A 21,969-nucleotide genomic window follows, 5' to 3' on the forward strand; every position below is an offset into this window, starting at 1 on the left:
CTGAGCAAGTTTCCCTCGCTGTTCAAACCACGGGAGCCAAGGTGCAGACCCATCCATTACAAGGCTCGGATGGTTCCGTACTTGATGAGGGAGAAGGTCGAGATCGAACTGGACAGACTTCAATAGGAAGAAATCACATCACCAGTCGAGTTCAGCGAATGGGCCAGTCCAATTGTCCCGGTGTTGAAAAGTGATGGCACGGTCAGGATCTGCGGTCACTACAAGATAAAGATCAACCGAGTCTTGATACAGGATCAGAACCCATTACCCAAGGCTGACGACCTGTTTGAAACGCTAGCAGGGGGAAGTCATTCACCAAATTGGACCTGACCTCCACTTACATGACACAGGAGCTGGTCGAAATTCAAAAAAACTGATGTGCATCAACACGCACAAAGGACTGTTTATATACCACAGATGCCCTTTCGGAATTCGCTCGGCGGCAGCTTCTTTCAGAGAAACATGGAGAGTTTGCTGAAGTCTGTCCCGAGAACCGTCGTGTTCTAAGATGACATCCTGATCATTGGTCGCGATGCCACCGAACACCTGCACAACCTGGAAGAGGTTCTACGTCATCTGGACAGAGTGGGACTCAGGCTAAAACGCTCTAAGTGCATTTTCATGGCACCAGAAGTCGAAGTTCTGGGGAGAAAGATTGCAGCAGACGGCATCAGGCCTACGGACTCGAAGACAGAGGCCATCAAGAATGCAGCTAGACCCCAGAGTGTGACGGAGCTGCATTTGTTTCTGGGTCTTCTCAACTATTTCAGTAACTTTCTACCTAGTTTGAGCACGTTGCTAGAATCCTTGCACATGTTGCTGAGAAAGGGCAACGACTGGGTTTGGGGTAAATCTCACAACATAGCCTTTGAGAAGGCCAGGAGCCTGCTATGTTCCAATAAATTACTGGTACACTATGATCCATGTAAGCGGTTAGTGCTGGCCTGCGACGCCTCATCATATGGGATCGGTTGTGTGCTCCAGCAAGCCAATGTATCAGGCAAACACCAACCAGTTGCATACGTGTCCAGAAATCTAAGGCTGAAAGAGCCTATAGTATAGTAGAGAAAGAGGCTTTAGCATGCGTATATGGGGTTAGGAAAATGCACCAATACCTGTTTGGGCTTCGGTTTGAGCTTGAAACAGACCACAAGACGCTCATTTAATTGTTTTCTGGTATAAACACCAATGCCTCGTCCCGCATCCAAAGATGGGCACTGACATTATCCGCTTATGTCATCTGCCACTGAAAACTGTGCTGATGCGCTTAGCTGGTTACCACTGCCCACAACCGGTGTAGAAATGCCGCAGCCCACAGATTTGCTGCTGGTCATGGATGTCTTCGAGAGCGAGGGATCACCCATCACGGCTCGCCAAATTAGGACCTGGATCAGCCAGGATCCTGTACTGTCAAGCGCAAAAAGGTGTGTCCTGAATGGAAATTGGTCTCCCATTCCCAGGGAACTGCAGGATGAAATTAAACCTTATAGCCGCCGCAAAGATGAATTGTCTATTCAGTCTGATTGTCTGTTATAGGGTAATCATGTTGTTATGCCAAAAAAAGGCAGGGAAATTTTTGTGCGAGATTTACACAATACCTACCGAGGCATTGTCATGATGAAGGCCATTGCCAGGTCTCACGTTTGGTGGCCTGGCATTGACTTCGACTTGGAGTCATGCGTGCATCAGTGCAACACTTGCATGCAACTGAGTAACGCACCTGTGGAGGCTCCGCTGAGTCTGTGGTCATGGCCGTCCAAACCGTGGTCAAGGATTCACACAGACTTTGCTGTCCCCTTTCTCAGCAAAATATTTTTAGTGATAGTGGATGCTTACTCCAAAAGGATTGAATGTGTAATCATGCCATCCAGCATGTCCACAGCCACTACTGAAAGCCTCCAGGCCATGTTCGCCACCCATGGCCTGCCTGACGTCCTTGTCAGCGACAACGGACCGTGTTTCACCAGTTTGGAGTTCCACGAGTTTATGACCCATAATGGCATCAAGCATGTCAGGTTTGCCCCTTTCAAACCTGTGTTTAACGGTCAAGCAGAGCGGGCTGTCCAAACCATTAAGCAGAGCCTAAAATGCGTGACTCACGACTCTCTACAGACTCGCTTATCCCACATTCTGCTCAGTTACCGGACAAGACCCGACTCGCTCACCGGGGGCCCTCCTGCCGAGCTGAAGAGAGACCTCAAAACGAGGCTCTCCCTTGTACACCCGAATCTCAATGATCATGTCGAAATCAGAAGGCAACAGCAGCAATGGTACCACGATCGCGCGGCCGTATCACGTGACATTGCTGTTCATAACCCTGTGTTTGTTCTGAATTATGGTCATGGTCCAAAGTGGGTTGCTGGCATGGTTTTGGCCGAGGGGAACAGGGTGTTTGTAGTCAAACTGTCAAATGGCCAAACGTACAAGAGGCACATCGACCAAACCATAGTGCGATTCACAGACAACCCAGAACAAATTGAAGATGACATCATCATCGACCAACCAACACACATCCAACCATCAGTTGACCCTTGTGTCATTCACGAAGACGAACCTACCATCCCTGACAGTCCTGTCAGACCGATTGCTCCGCAATGCAGCAATGGTCCTACTAACTCACCGAAGCTTGGGTTCAAACTGAGAAGATCAACCAGTGAGCGTAAGGCCCCAGACCGTCTCAACTTGTAATACAACCTGTACCAAGGACTTTGGGGGGAATGATGTTATGTATGTTAACTGGGTTTTACCTACCACCGGAGAGCGCGACTGTCGGAGTTCTAATGGTGAAAGCCGTGTATATAATGTTGGCAGCTATGTTGAATCCTCACTTAAATAAATAAATAAACTGGAGTAAGGTCATGCCTGAACTATCTCACAGTACTTAGCCTCGTGGAGTTATTCGATACTTAACACCCAAGACGACTGGAGACCAGCTCTGCTGCACGGATCTAGTGCACACACGTATCGCAGTGTGGGCTGGCCTGTGCTGCCCCTGGGCCCGAACTCGCGCCTCCCCTGGGCCCCGATCATGTCCCTCTACAGTCTCTCGCCATTCCTTTGCCCCAACATCGCCGCTCCTGCTGCATCTGCCCACGCTCCAATCACCGACCTGGATCTTGATGATGTCACTCTTCACAGCCGTTGCCCTCCTGCACCAGCTCGCGCTGTACCTTGAAGTGGCCTGCCTCCACGCTGCTCCCGGGCCGCCGCTCGCTGCTCCTTTTATGGCCCCAACCTGCCGCTGATGTTCCCTCGCAGGTCGAGGCCTCCACGCTGCTCCTGGATATACTTGCATTGGAGGCTGTTCAGAGAAGGTTCACAAGGTTGATTCCGGAGATGAGGGGGTTGAATGAGGATAGGTTGAGTAGGTAGAAACCTATACACATTAGAGTTCAGAAGAATGAGAGGTGATCTTAGTGAAACTTAAAAGATAATGAGGGGCCTCGATAAGGTGGATGCAGAGAGGATATTTCCACTCATAGGGGAAACTAAAACTAGGGGACGTAATCTTAGAAAAAGGGGCCGTCCATTTAAAACTGAGATGAGGAGAAATTTCTTCTCTCAGAGGGTTGTAAATCTATGGAATTCTCTGTCCCAGAGAGCTGGGGAGGCTGGGTCATTGAATTTTTATGTTCTTATTTTCACTTTGTTATTTGCAAAGCTGTTTTTCAGCAGTACAAGAAAAGGTTGATTTTGTTCTGCATTTTATTTCCTCACTACATGACAAACCATAAAAGTGACTAGCAAATAACATCACGACATGACAGTTGATTCTTGAATCCATGCTGGTAGAGCCACTGAATTTGCTTCAAAATGGCAGGAGGTGTCAGTTCCAACTCTTAAAATGGCTGCCAATATTTTCTCCCTTTTAAATCAATAAATTATGTTCCTGCTTCCTGCTACGTTAAGCAGGTTAAATGGTTTTAAAAAAAAGTTCCAATCTGTGAGCTGATCATTTTAAATTACTTTATTTGTTACACATATTTGTAATAAATACCCTTGCATTTCCACCTCATTCACAAATGTTTTTTTACAGGCCACACACCATAATTTTAAAACTGAATTGCAACTGCAATATTTTTTTAAAGTGACATATGAAAAGTTAAATATATTTACCTAAAGTAAGGCCCGTGGGTTTTGGATCCAGAACATACTCTTTTTCTTCATCTTTTCTTTTCTTTTTTTCTTTTCTTTTGATTCCTGTATCCACTACAGGTTTCGCAGTGTTTCTGTCTATGGGCCTGTAACAATTCATTTTCGCCCGTGGTTTGGTTTTAAAAGTATCAGACAATGAAAGGTTTTGGAGCTGCAGATTCCTAATAATGTGATCTTGCAAAGCTACAGCAACGAGCACTGTGGTGTCTGGTTTTGTGGAAATATGCTAGAGGGTACAATGGAAACGAGAATGCAAGAACAACTAATTATTTTTTATTTGAGAAGCCCTCTTAAGTGTGTAACTCATGTCCAACAAATTGTTATCCACTTATTTTGGGGTATACATTTAACGTTGCATGACTCTCTCTCCTTCCTCCCCTCCTTCCAAATTTTATGGTTTATTTTAAAGAGAACTCATTAAAATAAAGATTGTGTCTGTCCCTGCTAAACTCCAGAAAGCCTAACTACATTGATGGATAGGAGAGCTGATTGAGAAGCGAAAGTGTTTATGTGTTAAATTACATCACATAAACACTTTGCTTCCTCAATCAGCTTCCGATTTAGGAGTCCTATGTACAGTTTGCCTGCCTTACATTCAGCCAGAGCTAGCACAATCGGCAAACCCATAAATAACGCACAAACAGATTATGTTATTTGAAAACAAATATATTTCTGAATATAAATACTTTCCCCTATTTTACTGAGTACTCTGAAGATTAGAGGGGGGGAAAAAAATCAAAACTGGGGCCAAACAAATTGAAAAGTAATTTATTCAAAGAATACTACAATTTTGAAGCTCAGCTATTGCATAAGCTTACAGCTGTTAATTAAATTTGTAAACAAAAACTGCAAATTTATTAGAAATATACTTACATTGACAATTTAGTTCAAAATAACTTAGGCATCATAAACAAGAGGCACAAAAGCTGCTTTTATATTACACATGGCCCATAATAGTTTCTGGCCCGTGGGTCTTGGCTACAACCTGCAACTAAGCTTGCTTGGATCCACTGAAGCCAATGGCAGCAAATACCGGAGGGATAATCTCGACCAGTAGTCTTCGCAAATCCCGTAAGTTTTACTTTCAGCTTCTAGCCACTTGAACAAGATCCAAGTGTCAGAAGCCAGCGCCACTAGCACAGGTCTTAATGCAACAAAACAGTGGTTGCAGTATTAAATTTACTTTGGCTCAATTCTACTCTTTACTGAACTTGGAGGTGCTAGACTGGTACATCAACAAAAGAATTGGTAGGGATGGAGACCATTATTTCACTGCTGATGAGCATCTTTGGGGAATGGACTGCATTAAGCATAAATTAAAAACCTACATTTAAATATGATATACTTTCAAAAACAAGAATTCTCTATCGTAAGACAATAATTCTACGTTAAAAACGTGGCTCTCAAATGTATGCTCAAACCATGATGATTCAAAATCTCGATTGCATTCTGTTCTTTACAAGAGTAAAAAGGTAATTGCAATATTCTAAAATAAAAGGAGAACACTCTGGAAATGTTTATTCAGTATATGCAATGATTGTCATACCCTTCCATGAAAAGTCATCATTGACAGGAAAAATTACAACCGTTCTTAAATAATTATTATAAATAGGTAAATTATTTACAATGGAGTCTCTGTTGTCACTATAACTGAGAGAAGATACTCCTCTCCTGAAGAACAAGAACGTAAGAACATAAGAAATAGGAACAGGAGGAGGCCAAACGGCCCCTCGAGCCTGCTCTGCCATTCAATAAGATCATGGCTGATCTGCTCATGGACTCAGGTCCACTTCCTTGCCCGCTCCCCATAACCCCTTATCCCCTTATCGTTTAAGAAACTGTCTATTTCTGTCTCAAATTTATTCAATGTCCCAGCTTCCACAGCTCTCTGAGGCAGTGAGTTCCACAGGTTTACAACCCTCAGAGAAGAAATTTCTCCTCATCTCTGTTTTAAATGGGCGGCCCCTTATTCTAAGATCATGCCCTCTAGTTCTAGACTCCCCCATCAGTGGAAACATCCTCTCTGCATCCACCTTGTCAAGCCCCCTCATAATCTTATACGTTTCGATAAGATCACCTCTCATTCTTCTGAATTCCAATGAGTAGAGGCCCAACCTACTTAACCTTTTCTCATAAGTCAATCCCCTCATCCCTAGAATCAACCTAGTGAACCTTCTCTGAACTGCCTCCAAAGCAAATATATCCTTTCGTAAATATGGAAACCAAAACTGCAGTATTCCAGGTGTGGCCTCATAAATACCTTATATAGCTGTAGCAAGACTTCCCTGCTTTTATTCTCCATCCCCTTTGCAATTAAGGCCAAGATACCATTGGCCTTCCTGATCACTTGCTGTACCTGCATACTATCCTTTTGTGTTTCATGCACAAGTGCCCCCAGGTCCTGCTGTACTGCGGCAGTTTGCAATCTTTCTCCATTTAAATAATAACTTGCTCTTTGATTTTTTCTGCCAAAGTGCATGACCTCACACTTTCCAACATTATACTCCATCTGCCAAATTTTTGCCCACTCACCTAGCCTGTCTATGTCCTTTTGCAGATTTTTTTGTATCCTCACACATTGCTTTTCCTCCCATCTTTGTATCGTCAGCAAACTTGGCTACGTTACACTCAGTCCCTTCTTCCAAGTCGTTCATATAGATTGTAAATAGTTGGGGTTCTAGCACTGATCCCTGCGGCACCCCACTGGTTACTGATTGCCAACCAGAGAAGGAACCATTTATCCCGACTCTCTATTATCTGTTAATAAGCCAATCCTCTATCTGTGCTAATATATTACCCCCAACCCCGTGAGCTTTTATTTTGTGCAGTAACCTTTTATATGGCACCTTGTCAAATGCCTTCTGGAAGTCCAAATACACCACATCCACTGGTTCCCGTTTATCCACCCTGTTCATTACATCCTCGAAGAACTCCAGCAAATTTGTCAAACATGACTTCCCCTTCATAAATCCATGCTGACTCTGCCTGACCGAATTTTGCTTTTCCAAATGTCCTGCTTACTGCTTCTTTAATAATGGACTCCAACATTTTCCCAACCACAGATGTTAGGCTAACTGGTCTATAGTTTCCTGCTTTTTGACTGCCTCCTTTTTTAAATAGGGGCATTACGTTTGCAGTTTTCCTATCTGCTGGGACCGCCCCAGAATCCAGGGAATTTTAGTAAATAATAACCAATGCATTCACTATCCCTGCCGCTACTTCTCTTAAGACCCTAGGATGCAAGCCATCAGGACCAGGGGATTAATCTGCCTTTAGTCCCATTATCTTACTGAGTACCACCTCCTTAGTGATTGTCATTGTGTTAAGTTCCTCCCCCCCATAGCCCTTTGGCTATCCACTGTTGGAATATTGTTAATATCCTCTACCGTAAAGACTGATACAAAATATTTGTTCAGAGTTTCTGCCATCTCCATGTTCCCCATTACTAATTCCCCGGTCTTGTCCTATAAGGGACCAACATTTACTTTAGCCACTCTTTTCCTTTTTATGTATCTATAGAAACTCTTGCTATCTGGTTTTATATTTTGTGCTCGTCTACTTTCTTAGTCTATATTCCCTTTCTTCATCATTTTTTTAGTCGTTCTTTGCTGGCTTTTAAAAGCTTCCCAGTCTCTGTCCTCCCAGTAGTTTTGGCCACTTTGTATGCCCTTGTTTGTAATTGGATACCGTCCTTTATTTCTTTAGTGAGCCACAGACGGCTATCTTGTCTCTTACACCCTTTCCTCTTCACTGGAATATATTTTTCTTGAGAGTTGTGAAATATCTCCTTAAATGTACACCACTGTTTATCAACCGGCCTACACTTTAATCTATTTTCCCAGTCCACTTTATCCAACTCTGCCCTCATATCTTCATAGTCTCCTTTATTTAAGCTTAGTGCGCTGGTTAGAGATCCAACTTTCTCACCCTCTATCTGGATTTGAAATTCAATCATGCTATGATCACTCATTCTGAGGCAATCCTTCATTGGGAGATTGTTTATTAATCCCATGGATGCTGGTGGATAATTTAAGGCCCCCGAATTTTGATCTTAGATATGTTATACAACAATTTCCAGGTACTAGAATGGAGACATGTACAAAACAAATAACAAAAATACTGTGGTCCCATACAGCTGACCTCACCCATTAATGCAAGGCCAGCATAGTTCAATATTTTGCAATGCTTCTGGTGCTTAGCACATGATGTGTTCGGGCCACCATAGGATTGGGTGCCACTTTAACAGGGTCCAGCAGCTATTACAAGGTTGCTGACTGTAAAATGGCTTGCTCACAATAACCATTTGAAGAACTGGCCTTTGGAGATCTAGCAAAGGAAGGCACAGCAAAGAAGGGTGGCCCTATTAGAAAGAGCCATTGAGGAGGAAGAGTTCAAATCACAATTTGAAGCTGCCATTGAAGTGCCGATTGCAAAAGGGGTGCTGAGTGTCCGGAGGAGCTGCATTATGAGGAGGACCCTGAACTTAATTAAATGCTATTGGGACCCTTGCTGTTTTTGTGCAGCCTCAGAATACTAACAACACTTCACAGCTTCATTTCGGGCCAATGTGAATGACAAATAGGCCTTACTGCCATAGCGCTTTCAGCACATAATTCACCCAATTTTGTAATTTTATTCAATGTAAGTTAAACACAATTAACAAAACAAGCTGTGTGATGAGATAATTATCTCATTCAGGCTTTGTCCTGCAAAATTTTTCGTGGAGAATAGGAATATAGATAATGGAATCTCCATTCTACAGGGAATGATGGAGTCTCCATTCTAAAGCTAAACACTCAAAACAAGGGTTATAAATACGTACCTTGTTTTTCCATATTTTGGTACTTGTACCTGGCACCAATGATGCTTTCACTGATTTGGATAATGTATCATTTATATCCATAATGAAAAGAAAACTGTGACTTCAACCATCAATTTCTGAGGAATTTGCATTTAACCAATAGTTTATCTAAAATAAAACAAAAATAGCAGATATATATTACTTACTTCATAAATGTACTAAATTCTCTCCAGTTATTAGTTAACATATGCTGTTGTTCCATACAACAGTATACAATTATAAAAAATGTTTTAAAAATTAAAACAAAAGAAATGATTTTAAAATTTCTAAAACAAAATACACCACTCAATAAAAATCCAACGTGTCCAAAGTCCCCTCCCCAATCTGTCCTTCCCAATCTCCATCGGCGATCCTTTAGGCAGCACTTGGGCGGGCGGGATCCTTCACCAATTTCGCGACCACAGTTTCTAACTTAGTCAATTAGATGTAGTCCCATAGCACTCAATGGAAGTGGAAGACATTTGGCAAGGAGACAATGTGGTTCGTATTACACAACAATAAACCACTGGCCTCGAGTCAGATCTTGGGCTAGATTTTACACTTTTGTGCAGATCGTCCAAAAATGGGCTTTATTTCCGGTGTGGGCGGTAAAAATGAGTTTTCAGATCGCCGGCTTCTCGGCCATTCTCAAAGCCCCTCGTCTCCATTTTTGAAATTGGGCATTACCGCGAGCGGTATGAAATGGGCGTTAGCGTTAAATCTCTGTGACCTTCTGCCATAAAGTGTCGCCGTCCTTAGCAACGGCATGGCAATGCTCAATTCCCACGATTCAGAAGCTCAAGGGTCATCATGACATGCGCAGAAGAGGAGACAGAGAGAGAGGGAGCTGAGAGGGACTGAAAGTGTGTGTGGCTGTGGTGTGTGCTTGTTTGGCTGTTGTGTGAGGTACGAGGGAAATTCACCAGCAGCAAAAAGCCTACTAAGCACCAAGAACATAGTTGGCACTGAGTTTTTGTCCAACAAATAATATATAACATGGAAGGGATGGAGGAGGCCCTGGAGCTGGTAGCCAGGAACACTGATGGCTGAGGGCTCCCAGTGGTCCTGGAGCACGGCACTGCACCCCAAGGTGCCGCACCCCCATTGCCAATGACACGAGAGCCAGGAGAAACATTTTGCTTCGGGCTCGGAGCACGTTCCCACCTCGGGACCGTCCTCTCCCATATCCGTCCAAGCAGCGGTTCAGCCATCATCCCCCCTCCCCACTCAATGAAGCTTCGCCTGAGGAGCTCCTTGGAGTCAGGAGGGGAAGGGGAAGGGGTAGAGGTGGGGAGGAAAAGCGGGGGTGGGGGAAGAGTTGGTTTTTACAGAATTACTGATAACTTCAGACTAATGTTCAGTTTAAATGTTTTTTATTTAACAAAACCTTGTTGCGCATTGACTCAGATAGCTGCACCGTTATATGCTGGTGATTCCTTATCAAAGGGTAGAATTACACTTAACTTCAATCAACTTAAACTTTAACGGTCACCAAGGTGATGCCCACCATTGTTGTATGATCTGCTCACCCAGCAGTGTATCAGCCGTGTAAATACCATCTACGTTCTTTCAGGCAAAGCGCTCATTTATGAGCTCCTGATATAAGAGTCTTGCAGCTATCATGCCACCACGGGCCCTTTCATGCGGTCTACAGGGGGGCGGGGGCATGGCTTCAGCGTCAGCCTGATTGTCTGGCCCGATGTCAGCGTCCACTTCCTCGTCCTCCTCTTCCTCTCTCTGGTGAGGTGGACTGTCAGACACTTCTGGCAATTCTTGTCCCCTCCTGATAGCCAAATTGTGCAGCATGGAGCACACCACCACGAATTGAGCTACCTGCTCAGGGTGGTATTGGTGCTCGCCTCCCGAGTGGTCCAGGCATCTAAAGCGCTCCTTCAGCACTCCAATGGTTTTCTCCACGATATTGCAAGTGGCTCTGTGGCTCTCGTTATCGCCTCTTGGCTTCGGTGTGGGTGTCACACAGGGGGGGGTCATCAGCCAGGTGGCGAGGCCATATCCTTTGTCACCAAGCATCCACCATTGACATTGTGGCTCATTGTTAAACAAGTCAAATACTGTGCACTCATGCAGGATGTGAGCGTCATGGATGCTGCCCGGAAATTTAGCATTCACTGCCATTATAATTTTCTGGTGGTTGACAATGAGTTGGACATTCAGGGAGTGGAATCCCTTGCGGTTCCTGAAAACCTCAGCATCCTGAAAAGGTGCCCGTATCGCGATGTGCGTACAGTCTATTACTCCCTGCACCTTGCGGAAGTTACCAATTCGGTAGAATCCTAAAGCTCTCTCAGTCTGAGCCTCCCTGGTCATAGGGAAGCTGATAAAGTCCATCCTGCGTGAGTACAGGGCTTCAGTGACCTGTTTAATGCAGCAATGTGTGGCATGCTGAGACAGACCGCATATGTCGCCAGTTGAGGCCTAAAAAAATCCGATGCGTAGAACGACAGTGCCTTGGAGACTTTGACCTCGACAGACAGTGCAGTACTGATGGTGCTGGCAGGCTGCAGATCTCCTCTCATGAGCTGGCATACCTCAGTGACAACCTCTTTGTGGAAGCGCAGTCTCCGAAAGCAGGTGGTAAGACTGCTTCTCCCTGAATTGCGGTGGGTGTAACGTCTAGTCCTCTTCATCAGTCTGGCACGTCTTACATTGGGCACATAATGCTTTGGAGCGTACCTTCTGCCATCTCGAGTCTGCAGCATGTAATTGGTCATTAAGAGAGATTGAGACAGGACAGGTCCCATTCCAATAGCTATGTTTTCCACCGATTGGTTACAAAGAATGAATGTCCTGACGAACACCTATTAAATTCCAATCGTTCACAGCATGATAAAGATGTTGGTTCAGATGTTCACATGAACTGCAAAGACCTCCAGAATACATCCGAACTCCCCTGAGGTTGAAGCAGAGCAGCCTTTTAAATGATGCTACATGTGATTTAGAACATGGCATCCATAATGCTGTGATTCGTTCAGAACAGTTCCACTTTTTCTGAGCGGTGTTTTGGGCGAGTGATATTGTGGGCGAGATGCATGTGAGGTGGCGAAAGTGGGCGATCTCCTGGGCGTTAGTTTCGGCAAATGTGATCTTTACGACAAAAAAAAGTGGGCGGTCGGTATTATTGAATCTCAATGTCAATTACATGCGGAAACTAATGCTGGCCGATATTATGGGCATTGATTTCGCCCATTCTGATGATTCCGCCCCAAAAAAGTGGGCGGACAGTATTATTTTTTCCAGGCGTTACGCACATGGGAAAAGTAACGTTCGGCGATAAGTGTCTGAAAAATGGGCATCAGTTTCCATTTTGGGGCTAAATGGGCGATACCTAGGCGTTATACATCATTTCAGCATTAAAATGGACGTTAAGCATGCAAAAGAAAATGGAAAATCTAGCCCCTTGTGTTTCAAGCCTGTTACTTGCATGTCATGAATGTTGGGTTCCTATGATCCTGGCCTAAAATGCATCTCCCCCTCCCTTCACCTTCAGCCAAATAGGCCCTATGCTCTGGAATTCCCTCTTTAAACTCCTCCGCCTAATTACCTCCTGCTCCCCCTTTAAGACCCTTCTTAAAACCCACCACTTGACCAAGCTTGACATCCATTTTTTTCCCCTTAAACTTCTGTGAAGTACCTTGTGACATTTTTCTTCATTGAAGGCGTTGTATAAATACAAATAGCTGTTGTTGTTGGATTATATGTTGATAGCCATGTTCATTGCCAAAGGAAAAGAGTAGCGATGGGAGAGGAAACCGTAGTATTATAGTTGTAGAGATTGAAATGGTCAGAGATCAGACTGTTTGTGTAACTACAGATTGGACTATAAATAGAAAACTGGCTAAGTGAAACTTCTGCTCAATCTCATTGCATTTAGGACTCTGTGAATTATTTGTGTTACATTTTTCTTTACTCGATTTTTTGTCTCTCTTATCTTAGATCACAACACCCTATATGCCTTTTTTGTCTCTGCTAATCTTACAATAAAATGTCTGGTGTTTGTTTGATGGTAGTGCTCTCGCCTGTCAGAAGGTCGTGGGTTGAAGTCCCACTCTCGGGACTTCAGCACATAATCTGGGTGAAGGTTCACCAGACTGATTCCTGGGATGACTGGACTGACATATGAGGAGAGACTGGATCGACTGGGCCTTTATTCACTGGAGTTTAGAAGGATGAGAGGGAATCTCATTAGAAACATATAAAATTCTGACGGGGACTGGACAGGGTTAGATGTGGGAAGAATGTTCCCAATATTGGGGAAGTCCAGAACCAGGGGTCACAGTCTAAGGATAAGGGGTAAGCCATTTAGAACTGAGATGAGGAGAAACTTCTTCACTCAGAATGTTGTTAACCTGTGGAATTCCCTACTGCAGAGAGTTGTTGATGCCAGTTTATTGAATATATTCAAGAGGGAGTTAGATATGGCCCGTACGGCTAAAGGGTTCAAGGGGTATGGAGAGAAAGGGGTACTGAGGGAATGATCAGCCATGATCTTATAGAATGGTGGTGCAGGCTCGAAGGGCCGAATGGCCTACTCCTGCACCTATTTTCTATGTTTCTATGACACTTCAGTGCAATAATGAAAGACTGTCACACTTTCAGAGGTGCTGCCTTTCGGATAAGACGTTAAATTGAGGCTCCTTTTGCTCTCTCAGGTGGACGTAAAAGATCCCATGCTACTATTTTGAAGAGCAGGGGAGTTTTCCGCAGAATCCTGGCCAATATTTATCCCTCAACCAACATCACTAAGACAGATTCATCATCATAGGCAGTCCCTCGAAATGACACGCCGAAAAGGGATGAGTTCAAAGGTGTTTCAATGAAGGACCTAATATTCCAGTTCCCGAACTACATCTTGAAGGGTGGAAAATGCCCGTGCGTGAATTTTTTAAACATGTGGTGGCCGTTGCACCCCAGTCACCACACGGGCTTGACAGAGTTAGGTCTTGGTCCAGTGGCAAGGATTAACCAAGATGACTGGAGACCAGCTCTGCTGCACAGACCTAGTGCACACACATATCGCAGTGTGGGCTGGTCTGTACTGCCTCTGGGCCCTCGCCTCTTCTGGGCCCCGAACTCTCGCCTCTCCTGGGTTCCGATCACATCCCTCTACGAACTCTTGCCCCGACCTCGCCACTCCTGCTGTACCTGCCCGCACTGCAGTCAGCCGTCAGCCTCCTGCTGATGGTCTTGCAGGCCGGGACCACGCCAATTTCCGTACAGACAGATTCTCTGGTCATTGTCACATCGCTGTTTGTGGGAGCTTGCTGTGCGCAAATTGGCTGCCACGTTTCCTATATTACAATAGTGACTACACTTCAAAGTACTTAATTGGTTGTAAAGCGCTTTGGGACATTCTAAGGTCATGAAAGATGCCATATAAATGCAAGTTATTTCGTTTTGGTTATGCACCTGGGACAAGAGACAGAAAACCCTGGTCTGTCATATTAGCTACAAGTAAAGGGGCACCATGTTTATGTCTCAAGATAACTCCTAAGAACATCTTGCACACTGAAAGCTGCAATGTGTAATTGAGAAGGGATTGTTATAAGTAGCAGTTCCACAAAGCAGTTTTATGTGATCAAATAATGAGGATAACCTCCAGACCTGCTAAGTGGGTCTCTCTGTCTCTTTGGCGTGAGTCACATTTGGGCTGGAAGCAATCTTGTCTCACTCTTTAAAAATAAAACACATCCTTTTTACATTCCAATGGATTTGTAATCCATTTTATTTTTCTATTAAAAAAAATCACTCCAAATTAGCAGCTTGCATACACATACATGCACACTCACATAAGTACACATCCATCATGCTTTAGCGTGTGAGAGAAAGACAGTAATTTCCTGCTGGTTTTTTTGACCGGGTCAGTGGACAAGATTTTGCAAGCGGCTGTCAACCTTTCCTCAGCATATAACCTGTAATTCACCTTTGGATATACCCATTTACAGTACTTTTCCACAGGGAGTACCTGAGCATCAGCCTTAAAGATACAAGTCAGGTTAAACGTAGCCCAATTTTAGCAGTTAAACATCACAACCCTGCTCCACACCTAGTGACCAACACCTCAGGTTATCAGCCAATATGTGCAAGTTTAAAGCTATCACTGGTATGAAAGGGTTAGGGTATTGGGGTTAGGATGTTAGTGTTGGGATTAGAGTGTTAGAGTGTTGGTGTGATAGGATATTGGGGTTTGGGTGTTTGCGTTGGGGTGTTAGGGTATTGCGGTTAGGGTGTTATGGTTGGGGTTAGTGCTAGGAGTTTGGGTGTTAGGTTCTTAGGGTCTTAGGGCTAGAACCTCCACTTTTTTTGCATGCTTAATGCCCACTTTACCGCTGAAATAATGTATAACGCCCATTTTGGCACAAAATGGAAACTGGCAGGCATTTTTCGGAAACTTATCGCCAAATGTTACTTTCCCCATGTACTTAACGGCGAGAAAAAATATTACCTCCCGCCCACTTTTTTGGGGCGGAATCAGCAGAATGGGCGAATTCAATGCCTACAATATCGGCCAGTGTTACTTTCCGCAAGGATTTAACTCTGACATTCAATATTAACACTGTTTTTTGTCGTAAAGAGCATATTTACCCAAACGGCCATGGAGATCAGCCATTGTCAATTTCACCACCTCGCACACATATCGCACACAATATCGCTCGTCCAAGAAACCACCCACAAAAAGTGGAACTAACCGGAACGAATCACAGCGTTATGGACGCCATGTTGTAGATCACATGCCGTGTCATTTAAAAGGCTGCTGTGCTTCAACTTTGGTGGAGTTCGGATGTGCTCTGCAGGTCGTTGGAGTTGATATGAACATCTGTAAAAACATATTGACCATACTGTGACCAATTGGAATTGAAGAGGTGTCTTCGTTGGGACATTCCTTGTTTGTGACGAATCGGTAGAAAACAGAGAGCTACTGCAATGGGGCCTGTCCTTTCTCACCCTCTCTTGGTGACCAAATACATGCAGCAGACTCGACATCGTCGAAGGAACGCTCCACTGCATTATGTGCCGAATGTAAGACGTGAAAGACAGATGAGGAGGATCAGACGTTACACCCCCCGCAAGTACAAGGAGAAGCAATCTTACCTCAATTTGCCCGACACCACCTGCTTTCGGAGACTGCGCTTCCACAAAGAGGTTATCACTGAGGTATGTCAGCTGATAAGGGTAGATCTGCAGCCTGCCAGCACCATCAGTACTGCACTGTCTGTCGAGGTCAAAGTAACCATGGCACTGTCGTTCTACGCCTCGGGTTCCTTTCAGGCCACAGCTGGCAACATTTGCGGACTTTTTCAACGTGCCACACATCACTGCATTAGACAGGTCACCTGAAGCTCTGTACGCACGCAGGAGGGACTTGATCAGCTTCCTTATGACCAGGGAGGCACAGAGTGAGAGGGCTCGAGGATTCCCCAGAATTGCAAACTTCCCCAAGGTGCAGGGAGCAATAAACTGTACGTACATCGCGATGCAGGCACCTTTTCAGGCGGCAGAGGTTTTCAGGAACCGCAAGGGATTCCATTCCCTGAATGTCCAACTGGTTGTCGACCACCAGCAAATTATAATGGCAGTGAATGCTCAATTTCTGGGCAGCATCCATGATGCTTCACATCCTGTGTGAGAGCACTGTATCTGACTTGTTTTAACAATGAGCCACAAGGTCAATGCTGGATGCTTGATGACAAAGGATATGGCGTTGCCACCTGGCTGATGACCCCCCTGCGTAACACGCACACCGAGGCTGAGAGGCGATACAACGAGAGCCACAGAGCAACTCGCAATATCATGGAGAAAACCATTGGAGTGCTGAAGCAGCGCTTTAGATGCCTGGACCACTCAGGAGGCGAGTTCCAATACCACCCTGAGCACATAGCTCAATTCGTGGCGGTGTGCTCCATGCTACACAACTTGGCTATCAGGAGGGGACAAGAATTGCCTGATGAGTCTGACAGTCCACCTCACCAGACAGAACAAGAGCAGGACGAGGAGGCGATCGCTGACATTGGCCCAGACAATCAGGCTGATGCTGAAGTCATGCCCCGTCCCCCTGTAGACCGCATGAAAGGGTCCATGGTGGCATGATAGCTGCGAGAGCCTTACGTCATGAGCTCATCAATGATAGCTTTGCCTGCAAGAATGTTGGTGTTAGTTACAAAGCTGACACATAGAAACATAGAAATAGGTGCAGGAGTAGGCCATTCGAGCCTGCACCACCATTCAATAAGATCATGGCTGATCATTCACCTCATTACCCCTTTGCTGCTTTCTCTCCATACCCCTTGATCACTGTAGCCGTAAGGGCCATATCTAACTCCCTCTTGAATATATCGAACAAACTGGCATCAACAACTCTTTGCGGTAGAGAATTCCACAGATTAACAACTCTCTGAGTGAAGAAGTTTCTCCTCATCTCGGTCCTAAATGGCTTACCCCTTATCCTTAGACAGTGACCCCTGGTTCTGGACTCCGCCAACATCGGGAACATTCTTCCGGCATCTAACCTGTCCAGTCCCATCAGAATTTTATATGTTTCTATGAGATCCCCTCTCATTCTTCTAAACTCCAGTGAATACAGGCCCAGTCGATCCAGTCTCTCCTCATATGTCAGTCCTGCCATCCCAGGAATCAGTCTGGTGGACATTCGCTGCACTCCCTTAATAGCAAGAATGTCCTTCCTCAGATTAGGAGACCAAACTGAACACAATATTCCAGGTGAGGCCTTACCAATGCATTGTACAACTGCAGTAAGACCTCCCTGTTCCTATACTCAAATCCCCTAGCTATGAAGGCCAACATGCCATTTGCCTTCTTCACCGCCTGCTGTAGGGGAGGACAAAAACCTCTCATTTTACCCAGAAGGAAAAGAGCTGTGGGATCTGTCTGTGCTGCAGCAGGCCATTGTCCTGGAAGGAACAGGGAACCCAGAACCAGATGTGGATTGAAACCGAGACGGTGTGGCCTTGGCAGGGCAGTGATTGGACGGGGGAGGACACCGGAGGGCCAATGGTGGGACAGAGTCAGCCCGAAGCAAGGGACTCCAAGCCAATGGGAGTGCCCTTGCTCGGAAACTCGGGACTGACTCATCACCGATACCGGGCTATTGTCTCCTCCACGTTTACACTATGGAGGGATATTATGCAGGCCTTAAGAAAACTAGGGAACCCAAAACACACCGAGGGCCCACACAATGGCTACAGGAGGCCCACACCCTGCCAACCCAATTAATACCTACTCAACCCTTGATTAGGTTAACATCAGGGATGGCCAGTGGAAATACCCCGCGAAATCCAACAGCTGCATTTTTCAAAAATCACAAGCCCACCAATGGGAAGGATTTATTTCAGCACGAATGTCTGGCTGGATAACTGGATATAAGAAGGGGTTTCTGCCCCGCCAAGTTGTTCTGTTTTCATGTTCCAGCAAGCAGTCAGCCTTTTGACACAGAAGGAATACCAGTGTCCGAAGACACCGAAGACAGAAGAAGCAAATCACCATTCCGAGACGGCATCAGTTCAGCCTCCTTTCGCTACTGGAGACTGAACCTTTTCCTTTTTCCACAAGGATCTTCCCCTGAGAGCTGGACTCAGGTAGATCCACAGCAACAACAAGACGCAACAACAACCAAGTTTCCAAGAAAATCACAACCGGAAAAGTAACTTCAAGATCCTGAAGATAGCAAAATCAGAACCCCGAAACCGCGTTTTGACCTGGAAAAACTGTAAAGGCTGTGGTGAGTATAATCTCTGGTCCCCAGAACTCCCAACTCAGTTAGGTCAGGAAGGTGGGAGGTTGGGCATTGCACTGCTGTTAAAATTGTGCAAACATTTTCGTTGTGTCTGGTCAGTGGGATTTACAGGGATTGTTTTGATGGTGTATTGCTGTTTGTTGAGATACACTTTGTCAAAATAAATTGGAAGCTTAAAGTTCCTCTTGGAATCGCCTCGTCTCAGTTCTGTTGTATTACATCTCCTGATCATGAGTCTTGTGTCAGAACAGTGTAAGGGAAGCCAGGAGCGCCTCGAAAACGCTCAACTGTGTGCCACAGGCTAGGGAAGAAAGGGGTTAGGAGTGTTTGACACTCACAGGTGCCTCACAGGCTAGTCATAAGCTGTGGGGACGCACGAGTCTCAAAACCCTCTTCATAAGCTGTGGGCACAGTTCTCCAGGAGTGCTCTTGCAGCACTCAGGGTACCTTACAGGCCAGGCACAAGCTGTGAGGGCAGAAGCCCAGAGAGAGACACCCAAGGCACAACACTCCCCAGAACCCCTTACAGAACATGGTGACTGCGGCAGGACACAAGCAGACAGGAGATGTTAATATAACAGATGAGGTGATAAGAGAGGAAACTAAAATGGAGGAGAGAATTTCCTCATACATTTTTGGCAAGGTGAACCTCACCAAAACTTGGGTGCAAGCCCTCACACGGGCAGAGCGCCCAGTGGATGCTGCTGCTCTGTGGACAGCAGGGAAGGACCACAACCGCAGGATGGAAAAGGCCATCTGGCTGATCTGCCTCACCCGCCAGGTCCGAAAGCTCGACCAGCGGGTGAAGGACTTGGAACAGAGTCTTCAGAAATCAGAGGAGTTCTCTGCTATCCGGGCTGCGGTTGGGGACAACCTGCTGGCCGAATTAGCTGAGGAGCAGCAAAGGAAGAGGCAGTTGGAGGAGACCTTCTGAAATAGCCGGGACTATCTTCAGTGTCAGGTCACTGAGGCCAAGGGTAGTGAGGGGTCCCTCCGGGAACGGAACTCTCGGTACGCCCAGAAAATTAGGGAACTGGAGAATAACTTAAAAGACGTGCAGGCAGCTTATAAGGTGGCCAGTAGCAGTGAGTTTCAAAAGGCAGATCACGATCCCTGCCAGGAGAGGATTAAAACTCTCACCCACGCTCTATCCCAGGCAAAGGGGATGGTCGCCCTGATAGGACCTGGAGGGTCCACAGGGGACAAAGGAGCGTATTGGGGGGTAGAGGAGAATCCAAAGGCAAGGGACGCCCGACCACCTCCCGAGGCACCGGTGGTTTGTCCGGTGGGGTACCAGGAGGAACGGGGTGCACAATTAGTAGCATACCCAGGGCTGGGGGCAGGACAAACACAACCCGTTTGGCAGCAGGGATGTGGGGCGCATGCCGAGGGTCAGTTAAGGGCGGGTTCAGGCGACCAGGCACTGTCTGCTGCACCGGGTATGGTGGGACAGCCGGAGGTGGAGGGACCAGCGCAGAAAGATCCTGAACCAGGGCCGATGAGCCCGGTCAGGCAGCGCAAGTACGGTCCTCCACAGGGAGGTGGCCACGGTCGGGGAGCGCTGGAGAGCGACTTTATTATTCCCCATGGAGTTCAATCACTCAGGGCCATGGTGGCCCATTTGGCCAAACTCACTCGCACCGGGGACCCGTCTATCCACTTCATGGAGGTGGTGCAGGCAGGGAAAATTAATGGATGCGACGAGGAAGAGACAGCCAAGCTGCTGCTCTTCTCTCTGGACAGCAAATTGTACCAGGCCCTCCCGGCAGAATGCCGGAGGGGGCAGCGCACATTTGCTGAGGTCCAGAGGGCCGTCCTTGAGGCTATGGGCTTCGATAACGGCAGTCCTTTCGAACGGGTCGAAAGGACAAGGCAGCTTGCAGGGGAAACCCCGCAGGCTTTTGCGGACAGGCTGTGGGTGGTATACCATGCAGCCTGTGGGGAGCTCCTCGACCAGGCGAATTTTTCTGCGGTGCAGACCAGCCGCTGGCTGAGGATGCTGGTGGCGAACTGCTTGCCCCGGCTCAAGGCCAAGGCAGAGCTGTGATTTGATTCCCGGGACCCCAACCTCACCGAGGAAGCAGTGGTCAGGCAACTGGCACTGATCCAACGGAATGGAGGAGGGGAGGAGGAGAAAACCTCCAAAGGTCGGGTAAATGAAGTAAAACCCAACTCGATTCCCAAAAGGGAATGGCACCAGGAGGGTGGCCGCTCGTCTGATAAGGAGGGAGTGTGCTACGGGTGCGGGAAAGCTGGGCATTTTAAAAGGGATTGCAGGAGCGCAGCAAAGAGATATGGCGGGGGGAACTCCTTCAGGAGCCGCCCAGAGTGGGGGAGGTGGAGGGAGCTCCTCACCATCCCTTGACCAGATAGTAGCTGCAGTGAGGACAGCGCTGGAGGGGACTGGGAAGGTAGCCACGGCAACAGGCAGGGAAGCACCAGCAACCTTGCCAGTACAGAGGCCGTGACTAGCCCAGACACATCCTGCATACCTGTGCCCACTAGAATACGGCCCCTGGGGACGACCCTGGGTAAAGACGGAGGTTGAGGGTGTACTGGGTACTTACCTTCTGGACACTGGTGCTTCCAGCACCATAGTCCATTCGGAGGACCCTGCAACCTCACCTCTATCAAACGGGGTGCTGTATCAACTAGTTGGGTTCACAGGAAATGAGAAGGCTGGATTTTTCTCAGTCCTGATCGCAGTTCGTTTAGGAGCACTCCAAACACAATGGACGTGCGTCCTGATGAACTGGGAGCAGGTGGGAAAAGGGATCTTGGGGGCCGATTTCATAATCGCTCGTCAGATCCTAGTAGACTTGAGGAATCACGTCTATGAGGCACAGTGGACACGGGAGCAGAGGGAGAAGTCATGGTTATTGATAAGAAACAGGCAAAAGGGACTCTGTGTACCGTGAAGCCAAAAGGGGGTTACAACCTCGAGGTTTTGGTCGGTAACACCCCGGCAGAGTACCGCGCCTATGTGCAAGCAAATCTTGCAGCATTTGCCACCCATAAACACAATTGTGGGAGAGTCACAGGAGTGGAGGTTAGAATAGATGGGGATCCCATGTCCCGCCCGCAAAAGCAGTATGGCTTTCCCCGAGAGGCAGAAGCAGACTTGGAGAAAGCCTTAAGCTCGTTTGTCGAGCAGGGTGTTTAGAGACCCATAGCCACCCATGTCAACATCCCGCTTTGGCTGGTT

At 46.6% G+C, this 21,969-nt stretch overlaps 1 protein-coding gene across 8 annotated transcripts in view; it reads right to left on the reverse strand.

The window, feature by feature from the left end:
- rnf32 (ring finger protein 32) overlaps positions 1-21,969 on the reverse strand; it is a 128,744-nt gene that overhangs the window by 79,512 nt on the left and 27,263 nt on the right. For 4 of the 8 annotated variants that reach the window (XR_011593272.1, XM_070880098.1, XM_070880099.1 and 1 more), the window contains 3 exons: positions 15,703-15,830; positions 8,978-9,124; positions 4,117-4,381 (listed from right to left, as the gene is read on the reverse strand). Coding sequence is in view for 7 of the 8 variants with exons in the window: in XM_070880098.1 (XP_070736199.1) it covers positions 4,117-4,381; positions 8,978-9,058 (346 nt within the window). In the remaining variant the exon portion in view is untranslated. Of the gene's footprint in view, positions 1-4,116; positions 4,382-8,977; positions 9,125-14,617; positions 14,642-15,702; positions 15,831-21,969 lie in introns of those variants that run through there. The other 4 variants (XM_070880101.1, XM_070880102.1, XM_070880103.1 and 1 more) reach the window with 2 other exon arrangements.

Source organism: Pristiophorus japonicus, chromosome 5 (genome assembly GCF_044704955.1).
Source record: "Pristiophorus japonicus isolate sPriJap1 chromosome 5, sPriJap1.hap1, whole genome shotgun sequence".
Classification (NCBI taxonomy): Eukaryota; Metazoa; Chordata; class Chondrichthyes; family Pristiophoridae; genus Pristiophorus; species Pristiophorus japonicus.